This window comes from Bos grunniens, chromosome 10 (assembly GCF_055505025.1).
Source record: "Bos grunniens cultivar Pamir isolate PY7600 chromosome 10, Bosgru_T2T1.0, whole genome shotgun sequence".
NCBI classification, from domain to species: Eukaryota; Metazoa; Chordata; class Mammalia; order Artiodactyla; family Bovidae; genus Bos; species Bos grunniens.
This window is the reverse complement of record NC_141174.1, coordinates 66,186,907-66,208,148: the sequence shown is the minus strand read 5'-3', so window position 1 is coordinate 66,208,148 and position 21,242 is coordinate 66,186,907. Positions and strand designations below refer to the sequence as shown.

At 41.5% G+C, this 21,242-nt stretch overlaps 2 protein-coding genes across 34 annotated transcripts in view; both read left to right on the top strand.

The window, feature by feature from the left end:
- The window catches only part of MGA (MAX dimerization protein MGA), a 148,842-nt gene extending 137,442 nt beyond the window's left edge, over positions 1 to 11,400 (top strand). For 24 of the 28 annotated variants that reach the window (XM_086321796.1, XM_086321785.1, XM_086321774.1 and 21 more), the window contains 5 exons: positions 1,143 to 1,349; positions 2,704 to 2,815; positions 3,624 to 3,857; positions 4,828 to 5,004; positions 6,097 to 11,400. In XM_086321796.1, coding sequence (XP_086177922.1) covers positions 1,143 to 1,349; positions 2,704 to 2,815; positions 3,624 to 3,857; positions 4,828 to 5,004; positions 6,097 to 7,373 — 2,007 coding nt within the window. In that variant the 3' untranslated portion in view covers positions 7,374 to 11,400. Of the gene's footprint in view, positions 1 to 1,142; positions 1,350 to 2,703; positions 2,816 to 3,623; positions 3,858 to 4,827; positions 5,005 to 6,096 lie in introns of those variants that run through there. The other 4 variants (XR_015134921.1, XR_015134920.1, XR_015134919.1 and 1 more) reach the window with 1 other exon arrangement.
- Positions 11,401 to 13,599: 2,199 nt separating this feature from the next.
- Positions 13,600 to 21,242, top strand: part of MAPKBP1 (mitogen-activated protein kinase binding protein 1) — a 51,471-nt gene continuing 43,828 nt past the window's right edge. For 2 of the 6 annotated variants that reach the window (XM_086321801.1, XM_086321800.1), the window contains exons 1-2: positions 13,600 to 13,753; positions 14,305 to 14,526. In XM_086321801.1, the coding sequence (XP_086177927.1) occupies positions 14,410 to 14,526 (117 nt within the window). In that variant the 5' untranslated portion in view covers positions 13,600 to 13,753; positions 14,305 to 14,409. Of the gene's footprint in view, positions 13,754 to 13,773; positions 14,527 to 21,242 lie in introns of those variants that run through there. The other 4 variants (XM_086321804.1, XM_086321803.1, XM_086321799.1 and 1 more) reach the window with 2 other exon arrangements.

Here is a 21,242-nt window from a genome sequence, read left to right as displayed (position 1 = left end):
CCATGAATCGCAGCATGCCAGGCTTCCCTGTCCATCACCAACTCCCAGAGTTCACTCACACTCAGGTCCATCGAGTCAGTGATGCCATCCAGCCATCTCATCCTCTGTCGTCCCCTTCTCTTCCTGCCCCCAATCCTCCCAGCATCAGAGTCTTTTCCAATGAGTCAACTCTTTGCATGAGGTGGCCAAAGTACTGGTGTTTCAGCTTTAGCATCATTCCTTCCAAAGAACACCCAGGACTGATCTTTAGAATGGACTGGTTGGATCTCCTTGCAGTCCAAGGGACTCTAGGGACTCTTTTCTGCATAGCAGGAAGTAAATAGTTAAAAATACTGTTTTTAACTTAGGATATAGACTTAAGAAGCAGAAAAAGCAACTCAAAGAATAAAAGTGGTTGTTTCTAAGGATCCAGGTATACGTGCAAGGCACAGTTGCTTTTCATTATAAGCTCTTTACATTTTTGTATTTTAAACCCGGTATGCATCTACTACTTCTTTAAATGATTTAAAAATAGAATTAGAATAAATAAGAGAGAAAGGAAGCCTAAGGCATCCTGAGAGTTAAGGAAGACTTTCCTGAAAAATGCAAAGGTTTGCATTTAATTGTGAAGTCATAAAGGAGGGTGGAAAGGGATAGGTGCAGGCAACAACCTGTGTAATGACAGGGAGGTGTGGGATTATAGAGTGCTTAGGAAATTTACAGCACTTTGGAATGGTTGGAGACAACAGTGATTTAGGAAGAGTGGCAGTTGACCCTTTCCCAAATTGTAAAGGGTCTTTACAGTATTTAAGAAAACATTTTAAACTTGTTTTCCACTAGTCAAGTTTTTCATGTAATTTGTGTCATAAAAACAACTCTCAATAATAAATTATACACATAAGCTTTTTTAGAGTCCCTCTCTCAATCCCTCATTTGAAAACTGCTGATATTTGAGCTGAGAAGTGATATCACATTAGCATGTTTTAGAATTTACACTGTTGATTTGGAGAAAAGATAGACTGGTAGTAAGAGGACCAACTGAGAGGCTATTAAGATACTCTAGGCAGAAGATGGTTGGTGTCTGATATAGAACAGTGCCATTGGTGTGGTGGAAAGCGAGTAGATGTGAAAGATACTTAGGAGGCAATCTTTTGTTTGGATAGGCTGCACAAGTTCCTCTAAAGCTAAAACCTGATTATTGGAGTGAAAAACTACAGAAAGAAGCAGAAGCTTTTGCATATTATCGCCGGACACACACTGCCAATGAGCGCCGCCGCCGTGGTGAAATGAGAGATCTCTTTGAGAAGTTGAAGATCACATTGGGGTTACTTCATTCTTCGAAGGTTTCCAAAAGTCTCATTCTTACTAGGGTAAGTCTGTGTAAATGACAGACGAATAAGAGCTTGACTAAAAGAATCTTCTTTAGATACATAAAAGGAAAAGGAAGAAAATTGAAATAGAACTTGTGTTTATCATTTGAATGTGGACTAGTGAGTGTCCAATAATTCCCTTTGGAAGAAAATTCTTATGTTCAATCAGAGTTGCTTTTCATTGAAAGTCAGATTCTGAATTATTCATTTTTAAAATAAAGTTAGAAACTGATAAACTCTATTTACAACAATTTGTGTAAACTTGTTTTCCATAGCACTTAGAAAAGTTTGTTATGGTGAAAGACACAAGACAACTACTATTTTGACATACTTCTAAATGGTTGACAGTCACTTTAAAGGAAACTATAGTATTCAAGCTAGCAGAAGTTTTAATTTTGCATGTAGAATAATAGCTAAGGTAATTTTGTTTCAATTGCTTATAATTAAAGGTTGGAAGTGTATAAGGCAAGCATTTTATCCCTCTAGAACAAGGTGGTTTCAACCAGATTTTGCTTAGAGTAGGAGTTGATTTTAAAGCTGATTATTAAAATCTAAGCAGAGTAAAATGTTTTGTATCTCCTTGCAGTAGTGAAAATACCACTCAGTGGTGCTCTTTGTAAATAATCACTTTCCCTAGAAGTAGAAGCCAGAAAAGCCTCCTTTTTGGAATTGACTTTTTTTTTTCCACTTGTATAATTTATTATTTAAATTTTTATTAGAGTATAGTTGATTTACAATGTTGTGTTAGTACGTTAGTTAGCTGGTTAGTGAACCAGTTATACATATACATTGTTGTTGTTTAGTCCCTAAGTTGTTTCTGACTCTTTGCAACCCCGTGGACTATAGCTCGCCAGGCTCCTCTGTCCGTGGGATTTCCCAGGCAAGAATACTGGAGTGGGTTGCCATCTCCTTCTCAAGGGGAACTTCCCGACCCACAGATCCAACCTGTGTCTCCTGCATTGGCAGACAGATTCTTTACCACTGAGCCACCAGGGTGGCCCATACATGTATATATAGGTACATCCACTCTATTTTAGATTCTTTTCCTGTACAGGCTGTTACAGCGTATTGAATAGGGTTGCCTGTGCTATAAATAGTAGGTTCTTATTAGTTATCTGTTTTATATATAGTAGCACGTATATGTCATTCTCAGTCTTCCAGTTTATTATACCTCCTACCTGTTTCCCCAGTGGTAACCATAAGTTTGTAAAACAATAAAAATGGTTTTAAATGATATTATAAAGTTCTCTAAAATATTAGATTTAAAAGTTTTTATTAAAGAAATTTGTGTAGACCTTACCTGTTTTTCAGAAAAAGAAAATTGATGGACATGATATTACTATTTCTCTTCTAGGCATTCAGTGAAATTCAGGGGCTAACAGATCAGGCAGACAAGTTGATAGGACAGAAGAATCTCCTGACTCGCAAACGGAATATTTTGATACGGAAAGTATCTTCACTTTCAGGTGAGATAATGGTGAATGATCTCTGGTAAAGGCCATAAATACAGCTTTAGTAAGGAAAATACTTAGTAGATCTTTCAAATACTACTTCATTTGAGTCTTGGTTCCCAGAATTACCATCAGAATTGTCTTTTGACTGGGTGGGACATTTTTTTTTTCCGATTATAATCACTCTTGACTGCCATAGTTTTGGGGGATATAGTTAAATCAACTGGACTCTATTTCTCATTATTATGTGGGGTCTTTTTTTTTTTTTTTTTTTAAACTTTACAATATTGTATTAGTTTTGCCAAATATCGAAATGAATCCGCCACAGGTATACCTGCGTTCCCCATCCTGAACCCTCCTCCCTCCTCCCTCCCCTCCCTCCCTCTGGGTCGTCCCAATGCACCAGCCCCAAGCATCCAGTACCATGCATTGAACCTGGACTGGCGACTCGTTTCATACATGATATTATACGTTTCAGTGCTATTCTCCCAAATCTCCCCACCCTCTCCCTCTCCCACAGAGTCCATAAGACTGATCTATACATCGGTGTCTCTTTTGCTGTCTTGTACACAGGGTTATTGTTACCATCTTTCTAAATTCCATATATATGCGTTAGTATACTGTATTGGTGTTTTTCTTTCTGGCTTACTTCACTCTGTATAATAGGTTCCGGTTTCATCCATCTCATTAGAACTGATTCAAATGTATTCTTTTTAATGGCTGAGTAATACTGCATTGTGTATGTGTACCACAGCTTTCTTATCCATTCATCTGCTGATGGGGTCTTATAGAGAGTGACAGTTTATTCCCTCTCAACCTGTAGGTAAGACAGAAGAAGTGGTCCTGAAGAAGCTAGAGTATATTTATGCAAAACAACAAGCAGTAGAGGCACAAAAGAGAAAAAAGAAGATGGGATCAGATGAGTTTGACGTGTCTCCCAGAACTAGCAAACAGCAGGAAGGAGCTTCTGCATCATCTGTAGATCTCGGACAGATGTTTATAAATAACAGAAAGGGGAAGCCTTTGATTCTTTCCAGAAAAAAAGACCAGGCCACAGGTAGGAGGGACATTTCTTTGCTTTCCTTGATACAGATGAACATTTAGTTTAGTTTAAAGAACTGAACATCTAATCTTGGCCATAATTTTAGTTTTAATTAGATGAAAGATGAGTTGTATTAAAAGCAGAATATTAACTACATTGTATTTCATTTTCTAGCTTTACACACTCAAGCAAATCCTAATAAGTTATCCATCATGGTAATATATAAGACTAATTTCTGGTAGGAGTTTATTTTTGTTAACCAGGCTCTTTTTAATCAGATTGCAGTCTGTCAATGAATTGCTATACAGGAACAAAGTAAATTGGTTTTGATTTCTTACTCTGTCCTATATGATTTTGAAGGTGAGGCTATGTTGACTTTACATTACTTGTTTATATCCTCTGAAAATGGTATATCCTTTTCTACTCTTTTACTCTTTGGATAGCCAAGTGTAGGAACCAAGGAAATCTGGTTTGTTATATCAGCTAAGAAGGTGGAGATGGATACTAAAATATGAGTTAGTTTTCACATTGCACATTCAAGTGATGTTATTGGTACATAAGTAAGGACTTTAGTGACCATTTAGTCCAGTCACCCTGTTTTACAGATGGAAAAACTGAGGTCTAAAAACTTGCAGTAGTTTCTTAGAGGTTTATAGGAAAGCAAACCTAGGGATAAAATAGTGTGTACCTTCATCCTGCTTCACCAGCAAGACCATCAGAAGCATTCCGTTGAAAAAGTGGTTCCGTAGCTCTGTTCCTCAGCAAAAATAAAATTCTGTCCCTTAAGAGAATCAGTGGATAGGTAACCATTACTGAAAAAGCATTCAAAAAGTAAATTGCAAGTTGAGGTTCCCCAACAAATTTGAAATGTCTTGCTTTTTAAGTCAGAGTGTGGTTTTAGGCATGTCTCCTACAATTGCTAGGCTGTACACTAGCATTAATTGAAGGTCTTTTATCCTTAACTAATTTCTGATCTTCTTTACAGAAAATACCTCACCCTCTAATACTCCACACACCTCTGCCAACATTGTGATGACTCCACAAGGGCAATTGCTTACCTTGAAAGGTCCCCTATTCTCAGGACCAGTGGTTACTGTTTCTCCTGCTCTCTTAGAAGGAGATCTGAAACCTCAAGTTGCCAGTAGTGCTGTGGCTCAATCAGGTATTGTCTTAAGTGTTGTCTTCAATGGGTGGTGTAAGAGTTATCTCTGGTATCTCAAAGTGATAGAGAAAGCCTAAGCCTTTGAATGTGTTCTATAGTAATAAAGAGCTGTTGTATTCAAGTCTGTATGAGAGGGTTCTCTCTTTAGAACGTTTGGCTCTATCTGTGGTATTGATTGGTCTTTTTTTTACCTGGGGATGGGAACTATTTTGTGATCTCTCCTAATTTCTAATTGTGTGCTAAGTTGCTTCAGTTGTGTCCAACTCTTTGTGACCCTATGAACTGTAGCTCCTCTGTCCATGGGATTCTCCAGGCAAGAATACTGAAGTGGGTTGCCATGCCCTCCTCCAGGGGATCTTTCCGACCCAGGGATCAAATCCTCCTCTCCTGTGTCTCCTGCATTGGCAGGAGGGTTCTTCACCCCTAGCGCCACCTGGGAAGCCCAATTTCTAATTAGGGAAAGAATTTAAAAGATGTGAAAGTAAAAGGAATGTGAGGAGTCATTATTATAGTTTTGGTGTTGATAAATATGTGTCAGTTTTGTGTTGTACTCAAAGATGGTACACTCCTACATTACCAACCTGATAAAGTTGGAGCACTCTCTCTTTTGGCAGTGAGGAGTTGAGTTGAAAAGGAAATTTTACTTTGATCATTTAGGTTTTACAAACCTAAATTTCTGTTAAGGTAAAAGGATATCCTTACCAATACTAATACTGCTAAACCCAGTCTGGAGGAGTCATCTTCCTAGAGTGCTGCCTTTAGGGCTTCATTTTTCTGTCAGAGTAGCAGTTATTGGGTGGACAGAATCAAGATGTGTGTCTGCCTCAGGATAAAAAAATAAACTTGGGGAGCATTTATATTAAAAAATTAAATAGAACTTTTATTAATGATGGAATATCAGTGTGTCTTTTGGTTAAATTTTACCTATTTTCTTGTTAGGCTAACTATGTAATTTGAAAAACTAGCATTTCCTTTCATCTTCCTGCTAAAAGTAGATGGTGAAAATTTAACTCCTTTGAGATGGTTATTGGGTATGAATGGGAGCGAGTGCTTACCACTATAGATAAATGAGTTTTTTTTTTTCTTCCCTAGAAAATGACGACTTATTTATGATGCCAAGAATTGTTAATGTGACATCATTGGCAACAGAGGGAGGTTTGGTAGATATGAGTGGCAGCAAATACCCCCATGAAGTTCCTGATGGCAAGCCACCTGACCACCTGAAAAACACTGTCAGGAGTGAGGATAACTCCTGTGAAGATTTGGGTAGAATCTCTTCCAGAGGCAACCATAGAGATGTCAGAATGACACTGGGTACAGCACAGGTTTATCTGTCACATAAAGATTCTGGTTTTCCACAAATAGTTGATGTTTCCAGTATGCAAGAAGCACAAGAATTCTTACCCAAAAAGATTTCTGGTGATACCAGAGGGAGTCAGCATAAATGGAAAGAGAGTGAATCAAGACGGGAGAGACTGAAGACAAAGGAGTCTCCATTTCATAAATTAAAGATGAAAGATCTCAAAGACTCAAGCATAGAGATGGAATTGAGAAAGGTAGCATCAGCTATAGAGGAAGCAGCATTGGATCCCAGTGAACTGCTAACTAGTATGGAAGATGAGGATGATACTGATGAGACACTGACATCTCTGCTCAATGAGATTGCCTTTCTTAATCAGCAGTTAAATGATGACTCTGTTAGCCTGGCTGAACTGCCTAGCTCTCTGGATACAGAGTTCCCAGGGGATGCTCGCCGGGCTTTCATCAGTAAGCTTCCTCCTGGGAACAGAGCGACTTTCCAGGTTGGCCACTTGGAAACTGGTTTGAAGGAATTGCCTGATGTGCAAGGGGAGAGTGACTCTGTCAGCCCCCTCCTCTTGCACTTGGAAGATGATGACTTTTCTGAGAATGAAAAACAACTTGCAGAACCAGCCTCTGAACCAGATGTACTTAAGATTGTCATTGACTCTGAGATAAAGGATCCCCTCGTTTCCCAGAGGAAAGCGGGGGATGAAGGAAAGAGTGCTTCTGGCGTCCCTGCCGAGCCTGAAAGTGTGTCCTCACCCCCTGTCCTACACATGAAGGGTGGCCTAGAGAACAGCAGCACAGACACCTTGTGGAGGCCCATGCCAAAGTTGGCACCTCTAGGTTTAAAAGTAGCTAATCCTTCCAGTGATACAGAGGGTCAGAGTCTCAAGGTGATGCCTTGTTTGGCACCTGTAGCTGCCAAAGTTGGGTCAGTTGGACACAAAATGAACTTAACAGGGAATGATCAGGAATGCCGGGAGAGCAAGGTGATGCCTACATTGGCACCTGTTGTGGCCAAACTGGGCAACACTGGGGCCTCGCCAAGTTCTGCAGGGAAATGAACTTAGTTGTTCTCAGGCAGAAGCCAGGCTGTGAGGGGGAGCCTCCTTTCTCTGCAGGCACCTGTTTGTGTCATGGAACTGTGATCCTTGACTTTGAAATGTGGTGAATGATGGTAGAGAAAGGGGGTAGGGTGCTGACCTCCGTATAAGAAATTAACTACTATGAAATTCTGATCATGTTAAAATGTGTTACCTCACTTGTGGTGCTGGGTCTCCTCATCCTCTCGAAGAAGATGCGATCCATTACTGAACACGAGGTGCCCCTCTTACCCAAGGAATTTGTAACAAGACTAGGTCCATAGTGGTTCCTAGTTCTTCCCTCCCAGAGTAAAAGCTGCTTGAGACTTAGGAGTTGCTGTGGACTGAACCTTAGCTGATAGCTGTTGTTTTAAGTCTGAAGTCCAAGGAATGTGATGCACTTGTGCAAAGGGATCCAGAAGAGGTAGCTTTTAGTTGGTGTTTCAGAATAGGGGGAGAGAGGATGGGTACCATGGAATACCAAAGTGAAGGACTTAGTATCATTCAACAAAATTTTCTCTTCTTTCATATCCTAAGTAGCTTCCATTCCCTCACCTTTTCAATCAGAATTATAAATCTAAGCCTTCTGGTAAAGTAGGAATGCTTTTAAAAAAGCTTTTATTACTAAGGTAATAATTTTGAGATTTAAAAATTAACTAGTTCTCCCTTACTGTGTTTGGGTGTTGAGAAGACCATTTCACGGTACCAAGGATTTCTACCTTGAATATGTTTTTTGGAGGTAGACATACAGGGAGCCCTTCCCCTTTTCACAAATCACATCACTCAAAAGACATGTAAAATGATAAGCATTCCCTCCCCGTACCAGAGACAGTGGCCAAAAAAAACAAAACAAAACAAACTGTGGGGCTGGGTATTTCACAAGTCAAACCAGCCTCCTGGTGCTTGGAGGTTTCATTCACTGTTACCTGCACAGGATGTAAAGAAAAGAAAAGTCACAGTAGGCACTCTTTACCAGGGAAATAAGGCAGTATTTGAATCACAAGATATATTTTTTATTATCTGCTACCATGGATTCAATGATCTGTAGAGCTTTTTCACTCATTAGCTGTCAGGGTATGAAGGTCTGACAGCCTGTAAAGATAAAAAGATATTTATATTTTTGTATAGTTGTTTTCATAGATTTCTCAAAGGCTGAAGTTTTCAACCTAGAAGATGAGATTTGTATTGAGTATAGAAATGATGTTTCCTATCTAGTTTGTAAATAATCATGGTGCACTTGAGGGGTCTCTTGGAAACTCCTGGGGGCAAGAATCACTATTCTGAAAATGTATAGACTGGGATTTAGCTGCTGCATTTTGCCTTTCTTAAATAATTATATTTTGGAATGTAACCCCTGTTCTGTCTTCATTGACAGGATTTGCTTGTGTTGTGAAACAATAACACAAGAGCTTCCAGTGCCTGGGCTGTGCCTAGGCAGTGCTGTTTCTTCTACATCCCCTGCCTTCTTTATCCCAAACCCCACTCAGCATTTCTTCAGAACTAGGTTGTGAAACCAACTTTGGAATGGTCCTAGCCAGTGAATTATTACCTCCGTGGTTGGTTCCCTTTCTAGTAACTCTGGTAATAAACAGATTGAAAAGGGTGGGAAAGTTTCCTCTGCGAATTGCACCGGGAACACATTCTTTGTTGTTTTTTTTATGCTTCTTGCCTTTCTTGACCTCCTCCTCAGCCTCCAGCCTTCCCACCTCTAAAGGTTACTGAAGGAGCTTCAAGTAGGTGATGAGTGCCCCTCAGCTTCTCATTATCCCTCCCACTTCTCTTTACCCAGGAGATTTCATTCAATGCCTTAGCCAAGGAATCCAGCACCTGTCTTCCCTGCTAATAACTGTCCTTGGAGATGCTAGTAGTTTAATCCAGGTATAGCAGTTTCCCATTATTTCTTTGCTTGTCTTGTCTTCGTGTTCCCTCCTGACTTTCCAAGGCTCTTAAAGCTTTTGAGGGTCAGCCAAGGAGCAGGCAAGTGAGCGAGTAATCCTCAGGAAAAGAAGGACCATTCTGCTTCTGAACACTGTTCCCTTTTTTAGAAGAAAATAGACAAATAGGTAGTATTCATTTCTTGATGGGAAGATATTTGACTGTTTATGGAAGATTCCAGAGATAGAAATGAGAGATGATCCAGTGTGTTCAAGGAAGGCTGCAGATGTCATTATAAACACCCCCACCCTGCCCCATAATGGTGTTTGCAAGACCTCTTAGAACTAGGGAGTTGTTAGGGCTAATGTGAGGAGGGCTCAGTCTTAAGAACAATCCTACAGTCTTGATAGAAAACTAAAAATCTCCAAAAACTCCAACCCTTTAAACCTTACCCCAGGAGAAACTGATCTATGAAAATTCATGTGTGACTATGAAAGATGTAGTTGAGTGAGGAGTTGAGGAATTGGGAGGATAGTGAGCTCTCACCCTAACTATAAGAAGCATGATCTCAGTAGACCAATAATTCGCCTTTTTATACATCTGTAAATAAATGGAATGTTTTTAAGAATATAATTATGTCAGATTTAGCTTTTTCTTTTATATATTAAATATATATCTTTCTTTTTCTGCTTTTGAAAAATGACTATTTTTTTAGAACCTAAGAACAGAAGAAGTTTGGTCAGTGGGAGAATGTATAAACTTGAAATAAATCAGTTACAATAATTAAAGCAGGACTTGGTGTTGCTAGGTTTGTGCTGAGTTGTAATAGAGAATTCTGATGCTCTGAGACATCTGGGATGGTCACTGAAGGAGTTTAATCATAGAAATTCCTTACTATGTTCAAAGTTTCTGACATGCCATTTGGGGGAGGTTTTTTGTATTCTATCTTTGCAGCATGTTTTACATGGAGAATTTGAAATTTCATACAACTTGATGGCAAGTATTTGTCTCAAGAAGTCATTCTACAGTGAAGAATGGCTAGCCTCCTAGTACCAGTGTGTGCAGGGTGTAACATACCTGTTACCCATAGTCTTAGTGGCTAAGGACAGTAGATGTTCTTAAAGCAAGCTATAGGTTAACTAGTGTCACAGTTTACAAAGAATTTTTATTAAAGGAGTCCTTTAGACATTAAACTACTCTAAGGTCACTAACAGATCAAGTCCAGTTATATAAACTTCATACATATCACTGTGTGTAATGTTTTTTCCCCAGAATTATGATGAGATACTAAACAACAGGCCTTTCTATAACAAGTTTGAAACTGTTTTGAACACAGAAGAAAGGCAGACAATCCATATATTATTTGGAGCAGGGTTTAGTAATATAGATAGTTTTTTCCCCCTGATTATACTAGTTGAGATATTGGAATGATATCAGGTGAATTGAGAGGTAAATGCACTTTGAAGATAGTCTGAAAAATGATGACCCTTATTCCTCACATTCAGATTAAAACAAAACAAAAAACAATGCACAGAGGCACAAAGTAGGCACATTTTCAGATACTTTTGTAGAGAATGATTGATAACCAAGAATCAGAATAGATTTATTGCACAGAATTGTTGATTTTTAAGAAAATATAAGGGCATCAGTACTTCATGTTGTGTTAGCGCTAATGAAATTTTCCATGAACATGAATTGCTGGATGCAGGGGAAATTAAAGCTGAGGTATATAGACTTACTGCCATTTGGAGAAAAAGTAAAATGCTTTTTTGAAATTAAGTTAGAGGGAAATAATTTGATATATACAACTTTTGAACTGAGGCATAATTGTAGCATTTTGTAGCATATGACTGAACTGCTCTACAAAGATATGCTAAGTGCTGATTAATAGGAATGGAAGTGTGTGGAGGGTGAGAAGGCTAAACCATGGGATGAGTTGAAATTTTGAGACAAATCTAAACTCTACTAAATTCTGTCATTGTAAACTATGCTGTTAGATTTTGTTAAATAAGAAAGCAGTCTTGGAAGCATTGTTTTCAGATCCATCCTGTTTCCAACTGCAAACATTGGTCTCAGCTGTCCCCCAGTGCCTTGCATGTAAAGGTGCTCAATAAATATTTGAATTGATGAGCAACTGTTTAGCCTGTTAGTTTTCTAGGATCTTATAATTGCACCTATTTGTATATTAAGCCTAGGGTAAATTTAAAAATCTGATCTAATTATGGTCGTGAAAACAGACAATTGTATACACCTTTCCTAGACATGTGGAATTTTAGAATCTGACAACCATGTATACATATTGAGGACATAGACAAGTGAATAAAACATGAAATAGCATATGAACAATGAAATATATGTGTAAGGGTCAGCTGCATTTTGGAGGGTGGGATAGCAATTATTTGAAGAAAAGGGAATAATGAGTTTATTCACTTTGGACCTGGGATGATGATTTTTCTGAGCCTACAAGCCTATTTCCCAAATTGGTACTTAAAAGTCTACACGGTACATATCCTAGATAGTAAGGTAGGACTCAGTTGTGAAGAATTAAAAATACGTGATGTTGATCCTAGACTGGAAGTATCCAGATTCTAGACTTAAGTCTCTTCATTACACTGTTCTCAGTTGTTTTTTGCCAGATCATCTTAGACAATGAAAGCAGGAGCATGTATTGTTTCTGTAACTTAAGCTTCAGATGGGAGTAATTTGGGGAACATTTTTCTGAAGAGGATAAACCAAATAGCTTTTGATAGGAAATGACCAATGACTTTCCTGGCCATGAGTGGTTAGGTAAGTGAGAAATGATCCAGATAGAATTAGGGACAGCTCTAATGGGTGGAGGTGAGATTTGCTCGGGAATGCAGCACACAAGTAAGGACACCAGGTGGCACCCTTTATCAGCAGTGCTTCATTGATCCTCCACGCCCCCCTGCCTGCCGCCATGGAGGCAAAATCAGACTAGCAAGGAGTGAAAGGAACCAGCCCCCAGTTTCATAGTTATGGCTAATGACCTTGACCACCTCCTCCAAATTTGAAAATACCATTTTATATTTCATTACCTCTGCAATGCATGGTTGAAAGGAAGGAAAGGTCATTCCTCTGGTAGCTATTGCCAGTTGGTTTTCCAAGAGGTGACTTCCCTGATCTTTGCTTCTGGTAGCTATTGCCAGCTGGTCTTCCAAGAAGTGACGTTTATGTCAACTTGTTAGCTTTACAGTTCTCACACAAGTATATACCTGTTCTGTCACTTGGCAGTACAAGAGCCACTCACAGCAGTAAGTAGGTTTAAGAGTTTTTCCCTCTTGCTAACATGTCATCTCCCCCAGGGTTCCCCTTAAGTATCTGGATCAGATGGGAGACGTATCAGTGTACTCTTTCTCTGGAGCCCAACTGTTGGAATAGGTTAAGCTTTTTGTAAGGTAATTTCTCTAGCAACTAGGCAGAAAGGCACCTAGAAAACAAACTTACGTTGAAACACGTATTAAATAATAGGCAAAGGTGTTTCTGTGCACATTCTGCCATCCCCCCAACTTCTCTCCCCCACCCGTTGAGCTAGAAAAACTTTTACTATTGAATCTGGTGCCAACAAGCTTGGCAGTGAAATCGCCAAAGTAACTGTATCAAGGAAAAGGGTTCGTGAGTGAGTTTTGACAGGAACATGGAAAATGGCTGGAGCAACTGGTTAACTGGATGAGAACGAGATGGAACATTGGAGGCTAAAGAAAACATGAAACAAATACGTCCCATCGGCACATTGACCCGATCGCACCCTTCCCGCCTAAAGCTCTCTCCTAGGCTATCAGCTTCTTCCGCCTTCTTCCACCGCGGCCAATCAGGTTGCTTAGTTCAATACACTCCGTAGCGATCGACTTATGAAGAATTATTTCCATGTAGGTCAACTCGCCCGGCAAGCGGCGAGCAGAAATTATTCTAGCCACTTTAAATCCCGGCGCTTGGAAGCAGACTTTATGGCTGTATCCAGTCCTATAATTCTCAGCTAGGAGTTTCAGCTCGGTCCCTCGGGCCTATTAAAAGCCAACCATAGTGCCGCTGGGGGCGTGGTTACCGTCCTGTTAGGGTTCTGGGAAGTGCGCTTCTCTGGGGGACCAGGCCTGATAATACCATAAAAGGCTTGGTTTTCTCAGTTCTGAAGCCGTGTTCTGACGACCTCCCTCTAGGATCCGTAGTCGCGACTGCATTGTGCGGAATCCGTGGATCCTGAGTGCCCAGTCCTCGCTTCCTAGGCCCTTTCCTGGGCCCCGCCCCATAAGCCGTACTCGTCCACTCTGGGAACGCCCCCGTGCGTAGAGGCCGCGCCCCCTCGCCTCCGCTCCTCCTATCCAGCCGGTGGCTGAGCCCAGACGGTAGTTCGCGTTTTGAGCCGCTCGTGCCACCATAGCTGCTTCTGCCGCTGCCGCAGCGGAGCTGAAATCGCTGAGCGCGATGCCTGAGGGCGCTGCGAGCCGGGCGGCCCTCGCGCCCGGGGGCTGGTGAGGCTGGGCCCGAGCGGGGGCGCTGGCGAGTAGCAGGGGCTTCTGAGGGACCGAAAAGCGAAGGATCTAGGGCTCCCGTGGCGGCCTGAGAGCGAGCTCGGGAGGGTCGTGGGTGGGGGAGGGAGGCCCCCGTGGCAGAACGGGTTGCAGGGCCAAGACGAGCCCTGCCGGGCTGGGTGTCCCCGCGGCCGCCGGCGCAGGTGCTCACGACCGCTGCGGGGCTCCTTGGTAGCCTCGGTGTCCTCCTCCTTTAGACGCTGCTGTTGCCATGAAAACAATTGGGAGTTAACGGGAATCGGACCAGTCACTAGCCCTTCTAGGGCCCATCTTATCCTTTCAGTTGAACGCCTCTGGCAGGTGTGGGCCTGGCATTTCTTCGCAGCTCAGGCTTTTTAACGCCCCCTTTCCCTGAGTCTGTCCTTAAGGCGTTTTAAGAAACCGCGCAGGGCTTGAAGGTGGGAATGAGGCTAAGGGAGAGGGCAGTTACCTAGAGATAAGAGCTGCAGGCACAGCTTAGGCAGAAGGTAAGGTGGCCTCTACCATCTCAGGTCAGTGAGAGGGCATACTGGAAGGGCCTGTGGAGTGGGAAAGCATTGCCGCTGTTGAGGCAAGTCCCAGGATTGGGCCAGGAGCTGTCCCCGGGGCTCCCCATCATGATGGCTGTGGAGGGGTCAACCATTACCAGCCGGATCAAGAACCTTCTGCGATCCCCGTCCATCAAATTACGCAGGAGTAAGGCAGGAAACCGGCGAGAAGACCTCAGCTCCAAGGTGAGTCCTAGTATTGGGAGCCAACCCTTCCCATCCCTCCTCTCCCCTCCCCTTGTCTGCTCCACGTACATCTTTTACCTTACTCTTTCTGGGGAAAGAGGAGAACTAGAAGCTCATGGTAGCTCTAAAGGACCATCTCTGCCGCTCAAGAAAGCAATTATTTAGTTATAAGGTAAAGGGAAAAGAGCCTCATGGGTGAGCATGCTGAGATTCATCCGCGAAGAGCACGAGGAAGGCAACATGAGGGTTCAATTGTGGCCTCACTACAAACTAAGTCTATGCTTGGGGAAGCCAGTTGATATGCTGACTCAGTTTTCCTTCTTGGAAGAAGGTAGTGAGACCATGTATCCTGTGAAGGGCTGAGCTACCACAAGTGTTAAGTGTCACAGCTGGGTTTCTGTAAGACAGTGGTAGCAGAAATGTGCTAAAACACCTTGTCAGAGGAATTGGCTTGGTAAATGCTCTTCCTTGGGGTCAAAACAAATTTACTTGTCTATGCAAGAGACCTGAATTAATTTAACTGGAGTTTCTTGGCTTTTTAGAAAAGGTAACATGCAAGGGGCCAAGTATCTGCCAGCCATGCAAATTCTGGTTTGCCCCTGGACATTGCTCATCTCATTCACTATATCCCACCCTGCTGCAGAAGTTCTCCAGGAACCAAGTCCCCTTCCATCCCCTCACTTGTCTGAGTGGTGGTGTTTATGCTTTCTTCAACTTCTAGAGCCCCACAAGTTTGGGAATACAAAAGCCGACTAAATTTATTTAATCCCTGAGGGAAAGTGGGGCCTTGTTCCCACAGGATCAGATTAGACTTTTGTGTCATATTAGCAGCCTGTAAACAGTGGCCTTGTGTGGTGCAGGATTGCTACAGGGAGAGGCGTTTGAGACAGCAGCATTTTATTGCCTTGCCTGCATCTCTTCAGAGATGAGTAAACCCAGTGAGGAATGATTTGGAATGCTAATATACAGCATGGCAGAGTTCTGGGAGGACTTAACTCAGATCCCTGTCCCTTAGTGGAAGCTTACTTGGCTTTGGTCACAAATGACCCCCTTTCCTGTATATTCTTTCAGCAGGAATCATATTTGGCCACAAGGTTCCATGGCTGTGGAGAGAGTGACTTTTCCAGGGGCCCTCATTGATCACTGTTCATAATCTCCAAAGGCAGGAGAATGAGCCTGAAACATAGACAACTGTCTTGGATTTGGCTCTGTTCACTTGTTTGTTGTGTTGGATCATTCTTGGTGTTGGAGGCTCTCGTATTCCTGGCTGGTTACTTGGCAATGACCGGCACTGTTAGAGCCATCTTCTTGTATTTTTGGCCTCTTTTTCTGACCCAGAATGATACACGTAATAGAAATGTATGGTGGGATTTTAGTCTTCAGTATTAGTACTTATTGTAATTTTGGTCTGGAATCCAGAAGGTATGGTCACCATTCTTTAAAATTTACTATGTCATTAATCATTAATACATTCAACAAACGTTTATTAAGTGCCAATGATGTGTAGAATCAGTGATGAATAAAACATTATCCTTGCCATCAAAGAGCTTGTGGCTAGTCAGACATGTAAACAAATAATTACAACATGATGTGGCAAATGCTGTCCTGGAAGTATGTATAAAGGTGTTGATGGCAGTACAGGGGAGGGAACCTAAATCAGCTTAGGGGGATTAGGAAAAAACTTTCACCGAGGAAGGGATGCTTGAACAAGAGAAGAGGAGAAGCTCTCCAGGAAAACAGTGAAAACTGGAATCTTTGGCATCACCATTAAACGTCCCCGCTTCACATAGGAATTCAGTGCTTCAAACTGCTTTAAATGGCTTTGTTTGTCCTAGAGCTGTGAATGAAGGAAATACTTAGCTGAAGTTGAATGACCCTTGAATAGTCTGACTGAGCTTGAGTGCCGGTGCATATCTTTAGCACCCAAAACTAGTAGCTGCCTTTGCGTGCCTCAGACCTTGCCTCTTGGAGATGCCCGACTCCCGGCACTCTTTATTGAAGACTACCCGAGATGATTCTAAAAGCCTGCCTTATGGTAACCAACGTAAGACCTGGTGTATAAGGCTTCATGTGCTGCTCTAATATATGGTAGCTGTGGTAACAGTCATAGAGCTTGTGATTCATGGATAACTAACTCTGAAGCAAAATTTGAAGACCAAAAGACATACGTATTTTGTGGCGGTTGGGGGCAAAGAAGGAAGTGACAGAGGGCCTTTATGCAGCTCTTACCTCATATGGCCTGTTGCTTTGAATCATAACTGTTCCTTCTATCTAAAGTAGCCTTTTCACCAAATTCTCCACTTATTTTTAGATCCAACTCTATATTTACTGGAGCCACGGGGCCTTCTCAGACTAGCCCTACCACCTTGGAACCAGTCTCTAATTGTTCTTTATGTATGTCTTCATTTCTTAAGGTCAGGGCCATGTTCTTTATTTCCTTTACATCACCAGGCTTCATACAGTGTAAGGAATGGTCTAAATACTAAATGAATAAATGGATGAGAAAAATTAAAAGATGTCAAATATAGTGAAGGTAAATTCCAGAAGAAGAGCAAATGTTCAGGAGGAATTTGTGACTTCTTTAGAAATCAAAATTAGAAATAATAAAATGTTGAAAAGAAATTTAAAAAAGAAATAGAGACACATCCTATTTAAGTGTGAAGGGCATTAGAGAGAAAGAGAAGTATATATATCCAGAAAGTAGTGCTCATTAAAAGCTTTTTAATTCAGAAGAGACCTAGTTAAAAATATGGTTAAAATATGGTTAAAAGCCAAAGTGAGAGCCAGTAGAGATGGGGATTTAAGTTATTAGAGAGAGTAGGTGAGAGCTGGGATTTCTATTATATTTTCTCTAAGGGAAGGAAAGAAGTCTCTGCAGTGTAACAGAATTAGAGAAGAGTAATTTGAGGTTTTATGCCAGATCTGCTGAGTCTTGACAAAGTGGAACTCAAGGTTATCAGCTGTAAACACCCTGCAACTTCAAATCCTGTGCAATTTTTCAATTCTTTCTCTCATTTTGGTTGAACTGTGGTTTTCCTTAAGAAGCAAATGTATGTGCTCTTGGTGGCTAAACCTCCCCCTCTTTTCTTAAACTTTCTGAAAGATTTTTATGTGGAAGGAGCTGAGTTGTTTTTCATTTTAACAAAGGACAGAAATGGACTGGAGCCAAGCAAGCAAGATTTAAGTTAGGGATACAAAAGCATTGCTTGTCCTGGAGGGTTGTTAGATTTTGAAGTGAGTAAGGGAGGTTTTGAAATCATCTTCCTTATTAATAGGCATTAGTCCAACCTGCATTATATATTAATATATTATCCCTTTGAAAACAGTGGGCAGCAAAGTAACTGCAGCTTTCTTCTGGTTCTCAGTTTTTATAAGTCTAATTTACTCTCCGTCCCCCCCACCCCCATTTCTTTCCCCAATGTTTCTCCTGCCTGACTGTATGGTGGTGCTTTGAGCCTTTTAATATGTGGCAATGAGAAAAATTTGTGTAGGTGAGTTTCATAGAGAAGAAAAAACTGGCAGTAATCTAATTTCACCTTTTGCTTAGTGTTTGAACCCAGATATTAGTATTGTGACTCTATACTCTGCTGATTTGGTAGAGGGGGATCATATTCATTTTCAAAGCATTTATACATCACTGGATTTAGCTTCATGGTGCTCAACTTGGGGGAATGGTCAGGAGAGCTTTAAGACATCAGAATACCTGTGCAGCTTCTAAAAAGTACCCTTTCCTATGCCCCATCCTGTCTATATGGAATCAGAACCTCAGGGGGTAGAGTTTGTTGTTTGTGTATCTATTAAGTTCCACCAGCTGCCCACTGCTGGGTTATGAACCCCTTGGCTTACATGCTAGGTAGGACTCTGACATCTGTTGACTTCATACCCAAGTCCTCATTGAGGGTTCTTGGGAATGTATGAAGCTATCTCAGTAACTATATGCTTCTCCTTGTGTCTTCACAAATCTCCACAGTGTCTTCTGGACTAATTGTTCTGAAACTGCTATATCAGGGATAGATCTGAGAGAAGTGCCCTGTTGTAGGGTCATTTGTAAGGAGCTGATCACTGACTTAACTACAGATGGGCAGGAATTTCCCTTGGGGGCAGAAATAGGAAACTTTATGACAATCCCTGGGTCCTGGCCAGGTTTTTTTTGGTACCATTCCATTACCCACTCCCCTTGGGACTCATAGCAACCCGGAGTTTTTCATGTTTAATACACACTCTCTGGGTTCCCTGCCTAGAATAGATGACCGAGAGGAGAGGCCTCTGTGCCAGCAGCCCTGCCCCTCACCTGTTTTTGTGAGTGAACTTGGGCAAGTTCTTGTTGCATTTTCTGCCTCCAGTATATTCTTCAGTTAAGTCTTGTGAAGTGCTGTGAGCTCCTCAGAACAGGTGGTGTACAGTGAAAAGAGTGAGGTGTCCTCCTGGTCGTGTTCCTTTGATCTCCATTTCCTTTTCCTTCCGGTGCCTGCAGCTGCCCTCAGCCTTCAAAGTAAGTCTCACTGGGGAGACAGAAATTCTTCTCTTCGCAATCAAGCACCCCTTGCTTTGCCGTCTAAAATAGCCCAGTCTCTTCGGGCTCTAAGTTGTCTTGCAGAGCCTCCCCTCATCTACTTGGCCTCCTGCCTTTCAGGGTCTAACAGCACTGCTACTTCTCGCATTTCTTTTCCCTCTCTCAGCTTGTGATTTAGGGCAAGTTTCCCCTGTTGGATCAGGTTGAATGACTGTCTTATTTCTTGCTGATATTTTTAGTATCTTTGGGGCCATTGGTGTTTCTCTTGACTTCCCTCCCTCTTCTCCTTGTTATCTGTGTGTTTTCATTTCTTGACTAATGAGAAAACATTCATATTTAGAAATGAGGCTTCAGCCTGAGCTCTGTACCCTCTCTATCAACCCCCTGAGTCTCAAGTTGGACTTGTGGCTGATATCACTGCCCCTTTGTTTGGAAAACAGTCCAGGGTTTGAAATTTGGGACTGTGTTTATTCACACTAAGCTTCTCTGGGAACATGGCTGTCCCCTTTTGTTCTCAGAGTATCTGTTGATTTTTCCTTCATGTCTAGATTGCTGTGTTAGTAGGGAAAAAAGCTACAGTGTTTTCAGTAGGATTCGTTATATTATACATCACATTCCCAGTGCTGCCAGCTAAGCCTCTCCTCTGGGCTCTGTTGTTTAATGCAGGACAGGGCCAGGTTTCTATCAGCCTTCTTTTATAATAATTCTCAGTAGGATGTGTAGTGAGAGCTGCCCACCTCTTTGGAAGTTTACTGAATCAAATCTGCATCATAGATTTTACTTTAGTTTCTGTTACCTCTTAAAAAAAAAAAAAAAACAGGGATGGGGAGGGCAAGAAATAAAGTGAGTGTGGTAGACAGACTGGGCAGTGTAGATCCTTAAGGTTGGTATTTTTGGTTGTTCACATTTTCCAGATCTTGGTTTCCTTCCTCCTGACAGTTGTATCAGCAAGTCCACAGTGCTTCTCAATTGGCCACAGCATTTTCCTCTGGTTTTGAAGGATGCGTCCAGAAGAAAGAGTTCATACTTATCTCCTCTTTGACTTCTGGGGAGAGAATTCCGCCCTCACTCATCTTATCACAGAATGTGATGCTCTGTGTATTGCTTCCCTAGTCTATAAAACAACCTCTCTTCTTAGTTTAGATTTGTTAAGTTTATGCACTTTATCTCTCCCCCTAAACCTGGAATGGAGCTAAACATACTTTCCCTTCCCTGCCCCTACATTCATAGTTGAGATTTAAATATACCGGAAGATCTTGGAACAACACTTTGTGAAACCACATGGCTGTTTTTATTCTCCCCCCACCTCCACTTTGTCACATTCTCTTTGGGAGGAATCCTGAGAAGGAATTCCTCAGCCTCTTCTGGGTTTGAGCATTGCTTCTCACTCGCACAGAGCTCACTACAATTTCTGACTTCCCGTCATGCCTCTCCTCTCTTTGCTGTCTCTGTTCCTTTAGTGATGCTTCTGGCCGTTTCCCTGTGAGTTTGGCTAACCCATTAAAGGTGCTTGCACAATTGGCACCCCACTACAGTACTCTTGCCTGGAGAATCCCAGGGATGGGGGAGCCTGGTGGGCTGCCGTCTGTAGGGTCGCACAGAGTTGGACACGACTGAAGCGACTTAGCAGCAGCACTTAAAAACTTTAAAAAAAATTGTGGAATAAATATAATAGACATTGAAAAGTTTATGAAATATAATAATATAGCCTTTTTTATTGTGCACAATTATAAAATGATTGCTCATGTAACCACCACCCAAGTCAAGAAACAGAATGCTGCCAAGGTGTTGGTACTTTCTGAAGGATGTGATGCTAAAGGTGTCATTAAGGTGAGATGAGGTTTTTGTCATATGTAATTAAGACGATTTTATTGTTAAAAATTGAAGTACCCGAGGACTTAATCTTGACTAGCTGTTCTTTTACTTTTCAAGTTTCTTTTTCCATCCATTATAGATTTGTGCCATTCCCCATTTCCAGGTAGTATGCTTTTTGGAACCACCCATTCCCAACTTTTGTTGTCCATGCTTCCTGTCTTTATCTTACAATAATAATACTGGAAATTCTAATATTTGTAGTGGTAATAGTGACTAATTTTTATTGAGCTTTTTGCTGTGTACTGTGCTAAGTATATACATACATTATTTAAGTTTCATACCACCCTACTGTAAGTACTGTTACTATCTCCATTTTGTAAATGAAGAA